At 47.7% G+C, this 10,220-nt stretch overlaps 1 protein-coding gene across 1 annotated transcript; it reads right to left on the bottom strand.

Moving 5' to 3' along the window:
* Nucleotides 1-634: 634 nt before the first annotated feature.
* On the bottom strand, nucleotides 635-6,515 carry Ccdc105 (coiled-coil domain containing 105). Its single transcript, XM_051177228.1, has 7 exons — nucleotides 5,936-6,515; nucleotides 4,418-4,522; nucleotides 2,726-2,924; nucleotides 2,255-2,421; nucleotides 2,052-2,147; nucleotides 1,842-1,955; nucleotides 635-883 (listed from the first exon to the last, which is right to left on the bottom strand). The coding sequence occupies exons 1-7, from the start codon at nucleotides 6,503-6,505 to the stop codon at nucleotides 635-637; spliced, it is 1,500 nt and encodes a 499-aa protein (XP_051033185.1). The 5' UTR covers nucleotides 6,506-6,515.
* Nucleotides 6,516-10,220: the final 3,705 nt, after the last annotated feature.

Here is a 10,220-nt window from a genome sequence, read left to right as displayed (position 1 = left end):
ATTCAGATTCTCCAATGTGACTACAATAATCACTCTTGCCCTTGCCTTTGTATCCTAGGCCCTAGGATCCAGGGAGAACAGATTGTAGAGTTTTTTGCTGGTGTTCAAGGTTACCAGAACTGAGTTATGACAGGATGTGAACAGGTCTCCTAGTGAGTGGCTTTAAAGAACACTGCTGGCTGAAGGAAATGGGTTTGTGAGCTTCATAAGGGCAGTGATCTTATCAGCTGCCACCTGCCTGGTTCAGATATTTATTGTAGGGTGAGCATAGAAGCAGAGATCAGAGGCATTCTGCTAAGAGGGCAGGCTCTCTAGCATCTGTTCTTACCACAACCTTTCAAAATAGGCACTGTAATGTTCATTTTACAAGCTTGAGAGACAGAGGTCAGAGAAAGGCAGTGTGTGGCCCAAAGCCACACAGTTTGAAACCGGGGTCTTGGGATCTGAATTCTAACAATTTGACAGCAAGTACACATTAGGTTTTATGGTATGATCAGTAGGTGCCTAACAAGTGACAATATCTTTAATTATAGTTCTGCTAGAGGGCGTTTGGAGGGAAGGTGAGTCAGAGGGGAGGGAGGGCCATCTAGCTGGGGACTTCTCTCCAGTCTCCTGAGCCCAAGGCCAGCTGTAGTCACTTGAGGGTAGTACCGGTTCCGCTGCGCGGTGGCGTGCAAAGGTCCCAGTCATTAACCAGGCGCTGTGCTTGCTCATAGCATACATGCGGGTGGCGCTGGCGCAGGCGCAGGCGCACCACATCGTAATCAACGTCATGCCCTATCTTTTTGCAGTTGAGGCTCCAGGCGAGGTTGTCGTGTGTTGTTCGGAGCGCTTCTAAATTCTTTTCCATGTGCAAGTTGTGGCGCATCAGCTTGTCAGTACCCTGGAGAGGAAAGGGGTAGCGATCTTGCTGGGGTAGGGCGGGGCCTGGGCTAGGAGGTGACCAGGCTGAGCTGGGAGGGGCAGGTCCTGGCAAAGGAGCAAGGGGCTTTGCAGAGAAGGGATGGTGCTTTAAAAGGGACAGGGTAGCAGGTCTGTGCTATGGAGGTTCAAGCCTTGTGGAGAAGGGGCACAGCTGCTCTGGAGAGGGGGGGTGGGCATTCTGGGCAGGGGGTGGGACTTTTAGGAAGTAGTGGAGCTAGCAAAGTCTTTGTGGGAGGGTAGAGGCAGCGCGGGAAGAGGTGGGGCCATTGTTTGGGAGAGGTGTACCTGTTCCAAGGTAGGGCAGAGCCGCACTGGGAAGGAGGGCCGGTATTGGTAAGGGGAGGGGTGTGTGAGTGGGGTCATGCTGAGGAGACTTAGCACGGGAAAAGTTGGTTGGTGTTGGGGAGGGAGGGGCTGTGCTGGGAAGGGAGTGGACAGTGCTGGAAGACAGGCGAGCCAACCCAGAGCCTTGAGCTGGTGCTACGTGGGGCAGTCATGAGTGTAGAGTAGACCTGAAGACAGTCAGAATTCTATGCAGGACACAGGTGTTAACAGTTGGACCAGGCATGCACCTGAAAAGGCCCCACTTTTGAAAAAGCATAGTTGAGGAGGTAGGTCTCCGTTGCAGGGATTCCAGGAAAAAAGCCGGCCCAGGTTTTCGTGAAAAACAACCAAACAAAACGTAAACACAATGGCCGAGGTGCCTGAGGGAGGGGATGCTCTTACAGCAGGACGCTCCAGGAATGGTGGAACACATCTGAACAACGTATGTTGCAGAGCTGGGCTGTGGGAGGGTCAAATCTTGAATGTGTGGCCCAGCAACCCGGCCGGCTTGAAAAGCTACCTGTCAGAGGCAGGCCTGCAGGGAGCAGCTACAAGGACATGGTGCACCCGAGGGGAACATGAAGGGTACATACCTGGGCAAGGTGCGTAGCCTCTGGGAGCTGGGTGCCCACGTGTCTCTGATACATGCGAACCAAGGGTCTGTTTAGTTTCTCTCGAGCCTCCAGGTTTCTTTTCAACAGAGGACCCTGGCAGAGTTTGTTGTAGGGAGCAGTGAGGCCGAGCCTACGCCATACGTGCCCTCCACGCTCCCTCCTCATAGATTACTCTGCTTCAAACCTTACCTTGATAAGGCCCCTGGTGACATACATCTCTTGATTGAATTTCATGCACCGGTGGATAGTTCCCCTCATTAGCCCTAAAGTCATGGTCATTCTTTCCTGCAGATGGGGGGCCACAGGGATCTCATACTGGGCCATTGTCCCCTCCTTCCCCACCCACATCAGCAGCAGCCACGCCCTGGGGTCTCTCCAGGCCAGGTGGGCACCTTCAGCTCCAAGGTCTCACGCATCTTCTGTGCTAGTGAAGCACATACGAGGTCGCTGATCTGCTGTTGTTGATTTTGAATGTCCACCTCGTTCTTTGCCAGCTCTGCTAAAGTGTCCTTGGACTCCATCAACAAGCGCTTGGCTTCAAACAAGGCTTTAGCACAGGCTGTGAAAGCACAGGATTTACGCAGGGACCACAGATTATCTCTGTCTGTCCTCCTGCTCTTCCCTGCTTTCCCCTCTGTGATGGTGGTGGGCCATGGGTGAAGGATTGGGAGAAAGCCCAGGGAAGGGCAGTAAGTGAGGATAGCTTAAAGTGTGCTTTGAATTGGCTTCTTTTGAAGTAGAACTTGTGAATGTATGGGTGTTGGAGCAAGTGCCCTGGGAAAGTGAACAAGCAAGGCTGTAGACTCAAGAAGAGCTAGTTAAGGGAGCTGTAGGCTTAGCAGACACCTTCCTGTGGTGCCTACCTGGTGTGTATGTGCCCACCGGGTCAGGGGGAGGCGTTTTCTGGCCTTGAGTTCTCGGAGTTGGGGGTCGGGTGATGTCCACCCATGAGTGGCGACCAGCCTGCTCCAGAACCTTGTCCAGCGGCTGGTTCATGAGCTCCACAGCTTGAAGTCTTTCCTGACAGTAGAAGTCCAGAGTGTCCCGACAGGAGGCCAGAGCCTGAGAGCCAGAGAAAGAAGGCAGAGAGTCAGTTTGGAAGTTCAGGGGCAGGGCCAAACCCATCACAAAGCACTTGGGCCTCTAAGCTGACACAGCTCATTGTTATAGGGAAACCCAACTTCATCAAAATAGAAGCCCTTTGCATATGTATATGTCCTTGGAAACACACATCTTCCCTAGTTGCTAGAGAGTCCTTCAGTCCTTGTGTTTTCCTGGTGCCTCTGAATTTGTTTTTTTTTTTTTTTTTGGGGGGGGGGTGGGAATAACAAGCTGCAGCCCATAGACTGGTGGCCTATTTGGTTTTTTATTTATTTAAACCTTAAAAAAAAAAAGACTTATTTATGTATATGAGTGCCCTGTCTGCATGTACGCATGAAATGACAGAATAGGGAATCAGATCCCATTAGAGATGGTTGGGAGCCACCATGTGGTTGCTGGGAATTGAACTCAGGACCTCTGGAAGAGCATAGTCAGTTCTCTTAACCACTGAGCCATCTCTCCAACCCCCTATTTATTTATTTATTTATTTATTTATTTATTTATTTATTTTAATCAGGGCACAGTTACAAGCCTATTCCTGGGCACACTGGTTCTGGTGGCTTTCTTGAGTAGTTAGGAGTGGGTATACAGAACACAAGGGTGAAGGCATTGTCATGTGATAACGAAGAAAGCCTACTCAGGGCTCATAATATGGCTCTTCAGGTAAAGGAGACTGCAGCTAATCCTGATGTCTTGAGTTTGATACCTAGGATGCATATATATATAATGGAAGGTGAGAACCCTCACTGGGCAGCTCACAACAGTCTGTTGTTCCAGCTCCATGAACAATGGATACTGTTGGCTTCCACCGGCACCCGCACAACATGTACAACCTCTCCTTTGAATACACACACCATTTAAAACAATCAAAAGATAATCCTGTGATATAATGCAGTGTGCTTCATCTTGGTACTTCAAAAAGAAAATGTCTTCCCTACACGGATCCAAATATTTATCCAGTCCCTACTGTGTGCCGGAGAGTGCTGAGCATGGGTTTGGCTCACAGGGACAAATTGGCTAGATCTTGTTTCCATCTAGAGAAATCTGGAGACAGGAATGACTAGCACCTGAGAATTAAGAGGACTATTTATTTATTTGCTGTGGTTTTTAAAAGAAAAAAAAAATTTTTATTGCTGGGCAGTGGTGGAGCACACCTTTAATCCCAGCACTTGGGAGGCAGAGGCAGGCAGATCTCTGAGTTCAAGGCCATCCTGGTCTACAGAGTGAGTTCCAAGACAGCCGGGGCTACACAGAGAATCCCTGTCTGGAAAAACAAAACAAAATAAAAAGAAAGTTTTTTTTTTATTAGCATATACTAATTTTATACAATGGGTTTCATTGTGACATTTTTGTAATTGTACACAACATACTTTGAGTATGTTCCCCACTTAGGTCAGAGCAATTTGTGCATTAGGCATCCAGGTGTCCCTCTCTAGGTACCCACCCCCCCTAACCTTGAGCAAGGTCTCTGATTTTTCCATGTCTTTTTCCATTTTTCTCTTCATGGACTTCAGCTCCTCCTTCTCCCAGGCAAGCATGCTGTCAGCCTTGTCTGGGATCTAGAAGACAAGTGGAGAATTACTCTCAGAAGGCTGGAGGGGGTTTTTATTTTTCATAGTAGAAAGGACATCACATCCTTGTGAGCTGCTGAGTTTGGAACTTGCAGCTGGAGGAGTTCCACTCCCTTTTGGGGGTGGGGGTGGGAGTGGGGTTGGGGGTGGGGGTGGGTGTTTCTCACAGAGAAAGAAGAATTGATTTTTCTCCAGGAGGCCCTCTGGTGCAGGGATTTAGGAGAGCCTTTCTTCTTTCTTTTTTAAATCAATTGTCTATGACTTGATGCATGGGCTGTTTGCTGACTTTAAAGTTTGATGTTTGGGCAGGCTCCGTGGATACCACCTTCCTCCAACCCTCAGTGTTGAGGCTCCAGGCACTCTCTGCCTGGCTTTTCTGTGGATGCTGAGGATTCAAACTTAGGTCCTCATGTTTCCGACCGGAAGGGTTCTTACTGATCTATCTACCTAGCTCAGGGCTGAGTTTTATTTTCCGTTTTGTGTGGCATTTGGTTCATCTGGTTTGAGACCCAGGGCATCACCAAGTGCCTCCTTAGCTGGATCTGAGGGTCTTTCTCCCTTGAAGTTGGGGCCTCGTGGCTTCGTGGCTGAGGCAGACCGTGTGGGTCCGGGGAAATGTTGGAGCAGGGGTAGAGGTGACTTGATATTCAGGCTTGGGGCTGTGAATTTTCCTCCTTGATTTTCATACAACGTGACTCAGGGGGGATTTGTAATAGTTTGTCTACTGGTGAAAAGGGCTGGGGATTTTATCATTTTGTAAGCCTGACTGGAACGGAGATATTCTAAAGGGACACTAATGTCCTTTAACCTATCATTGAACCCCAGAAAACTGGAATTCACCCCACATATCTCATGCTGGGAGAAGGAAAAGGCCTGGTGCTACCGGAGGAGGAACTTTGATCCCAAAAAGGGATTTCATACAGTACTGACTGCCAGTCAGACAACCTTGCTGGAGAGACTGAGTCAAAATGTCAGTGACTGACAAGAACATGCCTTGACTCAGACTGCTTAGATGTGGGAATTGTGGCTCTCACTTTAAACTTTAATCTCGATGAGGACCATGAAGATGGACGGAAGAGGGTCACTGAATGGATCTCTTTGGCCCTTTACTCGATGTGGCCTCATTGATTAAATAACCCTGATTTTACTATTAATTTAGCTGTTCTAATTGGCTTACAGAGAACGGTGGCCAAACTTGGTTTCTTGGGGCACAAATTGTGACTCCAATTTCGGTAACACTTTTTTTTTTGGGGGGGGTTGGCTCTCAGGCTTTGGAACTTGGAGGCCTAGCCACCCTATCCTGGGGGTGTCCTCGCTGGAGATGGAGCATGGGAGGTGTTGTCTGTCTGAGGAAGGAAGCATCAGCCTCTGCCTCTTGTGTGGTGGCGGTGAAGTTCGCACCTTCTCGGACTTGGGTCGGTAGCCCCGCAGCTTGACGCTCTGCTGGTTGATGAGCAGGCCCTTGCGCACTTCGCTGAGCCTGCGATCGCTGGCCTCGCGCTGGCGCAGGAGCAGCCGCAGCTGCCCATTGATCTGGTGCTGCGCGCGGCCCAGGCGGGCGGCGGTGAGGCGCGCCCCGCGCGCGTGCGCGTGCACCACCTCGGCGGTCTGCTGGGCATGAGCGTCGCGGTGCATAGGCAGCGGTAGGCGCGCGTACCAGGCTGGGGGCTTCATCTTCCCTTTCCACAGAGTGACGCCTTCTCCCGGCGGTGGCTTCTCCAGGGTGCCGCCGCCTTTCAGCATCTCCACGCGAAAGCGCCAGGGCTCCATGTAGGCGGCGCGGCCCAGGTGGTGAGCCACGTTCGGGTCCAGCACACTGTCTTTGGGCTGCCACATTGTCACCGCCTCCTGTCCGCAGCGATCGGTCAGAAGGTGCGCCTTGCGAGACGTGGCCTGGGCCGCCTGGCGCCATTCTGGAGCCCCTACTCGCGAGTCCTTGCTGCGGTCCGTGGAGGGGAGCAACACAGGCATGGTCCCTAACTCGGTACCCGGATCTGGCCCGGGATCGTCTTGCTGAATGGGCAGGGGTCCACCCACCCCTAACCACACTTCACTCTTTCCTGGTTGCTAGAATGAGTGCACCCTGAGCTTCCCTCACCATGGCAACGAGGACAAGCACGCAGATTGTGTTCCAGGGTGGGGGAGGGGAACAGCAAACTGGAGAGCCAGGATCATACCTGGAAATTCTGCTAGGAAGCCTCTTTTATGGAGTTCCTTTCGTTGTTTCTCTTGATTTTGGAGACATGTCAGTTAACCTATCCCTACTAGCAGATGACACGGTCTTGCATGTTGAAAATCCTAAGGGATCCATGAACAGTACTAATACTAGTATCAGTAGTCTTGAAGTATACTCGAATGCCATAAATATGCAGCGTGTGTGTGTTAGTTTGCTCCGTCATGTGGGTTCTAAGATCAAACTCATCAGGTTTAGCATTGAGTACCTTCAGCCAAGCCATTGGTTCCCCCCCCCCCCAATCCCCATTATGCTTTTTATACTCTTGGAATGACCAGTCAAAAAACTGAATTAAGAATACAATTCCTGGGGGTAGGGAGATGGCTCAGTTAAAGTGCTTGCCTTCCAAGCACAGGCCCTGAGTTTGATTTCCAGAACCCACATGAACACATGCAAAAGCTGGCTTGGTGGTAAGATTGTAATCTCTCGAAATCCACTCGAAAAATGGTGGAGAAGACATCTGGACAGATACATGAGGTATTCATGCACCGGTATACTTATACCTTAAAAAATTCCAGTTTTTATTGCACCAAAAAGATTAAAATACTCAATACTCCCTAGCTCTTTGGACATTCTAAGATCTTTTCTCACCTCAAAGTCTAGAATCTTTCCTGCTCGCATAAACTTCCTTTGCTAATTTTATGGCTGATTGATTCCATTTTGGTCTCCAGAACCCCACTTGTATATCTTAAAGGAGCCTTTTTCAGCAATGACCACTGTGAACTTAACTCTCCTACCACACTGGATTTTCAGTGCAAGCTACAGAAACTAAAACGATGGCCTCTTAGATAACAGTCACAAAATAAAAGAAAGGAAAATGTCCACGACAATCAACCAAAGCGAACAACAACAAAAACCAACAAACAAAAAGACAAGAACCAAAACCTAAGCTGCTACCATCACCAAACCAAATGCTAACTTGGAGCACATTCTGTACTCAACCATTACCCTTTGCTTGGTCCATGTTTTATTTTTCCCTTGTTTTTAATTTTAATTTCAGTTATTGAGAATTTCATACATGAGTGCTGTATTTATATCCTTTACAGTCCTCCTTCTCCCCATTACAATCCTCCCTCTAAAATTTATGACTTTTTAAAAAATTAGATTTATTTACTATGTATACAGTGTTCTGCCTGGATGTATGCCTGAAGGCCAGAGGAGGGCATCAGATATCATTATAGATGGTTATGAGCTGCCATGGGGTTGCTGGGAATTGAACTCAGGACCTCTGGAAGAGCAGCCAGTGCTCTTAACCTCCCAGCCATCTCTTCAGCTCCCAGGACTTCATTTAAAATTATTATTGTTATTCTCTCACCCATTTAGTGTTGCTTGTATGTGCATGTGTTTAAGAAAAAGCCAGAGGGCCAGGATGCTTGCTGCTAAGTGGTGACTTCTAAACATAAGAAGGAAGCTGAACCCATGTCAGTTTTCTCTTTGTTTTTTAATCAGTGGCTGAGATGACTCAGTACTGCTTTTGTAGGGGAACTGAGTTCCATTCCCAGCACTTATATCTGGTAGCTAACAACCTTCTGCAACTCCACCAGATCTAGGGACTCTGACACTCTCTTCTGGCCTCTGAGGGCACCTACACACACACATGCACAGGCCCTTCCACCTACATAAACACATAATTTAAAAAATAGAATCTTATAACGTGGAGGTCAGAGAAGAACTTGCGGGAGTTTGGTCTCAGGGATCGAAGGTCAGGTTTAGCAGTTAAGTGCTTTTACCCACTGAGTCACCTTTCTGGCCCTGATTCCTTTTTTGTTTACCAGAGGAATTCAGTGGCTTGATTGCAGTCTGCTGAATTCAGACTAGACTAAATATCCATCTCAAAGCTACTGCTTTTTTTTTTTTTTAGGTTTATTTATTTATATTTGAGTGCTCTATCTGAATATACAACTTTATGTCAGAAGAGGGCATCAAATTCCACTACAGATGGTTGTGAGTCACCATGTGGTTGCTGGGAATAGAAGTCAGGATCTGGATGAGCAGGCAGTGCTCTTAACTGTTGAGCCATCTCTCCAGCTCTAGAGATACTGTCTTAACTAGGATTATTATTGCTGTAATGAAACACCATGACCAAAGCAACTTATGGAGGAAAGGGTTTATTTGGCTTACATATCTTGAATCACAGTCCACTGAAGGAAGCCAAGGAAGGAACCTGGAGGCAGGAGCTGCCACAGGGGCCATGGAGAGATGCTGCTTACTGGTTTGTTCCTTGTGACTTGCTCAACCTGCTTTCATATAGAGCCCAGGACCATCTGTGCAGGGATGGCACCACTCACCATGGCTGGGTCCTTCTCCATCAATTACTAATTAAGAAAATGCCATACAGCCAGATTTTATGGATGAGTTTTCTCAGTTGAGGTTACCTCCTTTCAGATAACTCTAGCTAACCTGTGTCAAGTTGATATAAAACTAACCAGTACAGATACACAGCTGTGCTGGGCCAGGCCTATAGGTAAGGATTTTGGCTCTCACATGGCTGTTGAAACTCATTAGGATGATGGTTGTGGGTGCATTCTGTTTCATACTGATTTGTTTCCTTGTCCTTAGAAAAATGTTACTTTTCCTAGTATCTATTAATTGCGTAAGATAATGGATTTCATGATAATATCTTCATAAATATAGACAATGTACTTTGGTCATATTTACCTTCACATTAGCCTTCCTTGTCCTCCTTCTACTCCCACAATATTTCTTTCTCTTTCTCAAAGTCCTCTTGTGACTAGCCTGGCAGAGATGTGATGTTCTAAAGAGATATCTGGCCCCTCAGTCTGACTAAGAGGGTATCAAGACAATGAACTCTCAGAATCTCATGCTAGAAGAAGAGGGAGCCTAAGGCTCTGGCCAGATAGGAAAATTCTTCAGGATAGATATTTATAACCTGTTTGACCACCTTACAGGAGAGCACTGATGAGTCAATTTTGGTCATGACCATGCCTGGGCAAGAACTACTTAGATATGCATAATTATGGCCCCTACTTAAACCTTAAACTCACCTCAGAACCCCAAATGTGGACTTGGGGGGGTCATTGGCTCTCCTTGTTTGTCTTTCCAACATGACCATAGTAAATAAATCTTTCTTTTCTGCTTTTTCACTATCAATTTGGCTGTTTTAGTTTGTTTATAAGAGATGGGTAGCTAAGTATTTGCATGCATGTGGGGCCCGGGAACTCATGTAGGCACACATGCATATTCTTAAATATTCTATTGCTGTGATGAGACACCATGACTAAAACAATTCTTATAAGAGAAAACATTTAAGGCTTGCTCACAGTTTTAAAGGGCTGGCTCATGATCATCGTAGTGAGAAGTAGGCAGATATGGTGCTACAGGAACACCTGAGAATTTACATCCTGACCCAAAGGTGGCAGGCAGAGAGAGAGAGAGAGAGAGAGAGAGAGAGAGAGAGAGAGAGAGAGAGAGACTGGGTGCACTTCTGAAGCC

This window comes from Phodopus roborovskii, unplaced genomic scaffold (genome assembly GCF_943737965.1).
Source record: "Phodopus roborovskii unplaced genomic scaffold, PHOROB, whole genome shotgun sequence".
Classification (NCBI taxonomy): Eukaryota; Metazoa; Chordata; class Mammalia; order Rodentia; family Cricetidae; genus Phodopus; species Phodopus roborovskii.
Note: the sequence above shows the minus strand (reverse complement) of the source record. Positions and strands in the feature narration are given on the sequence as shown.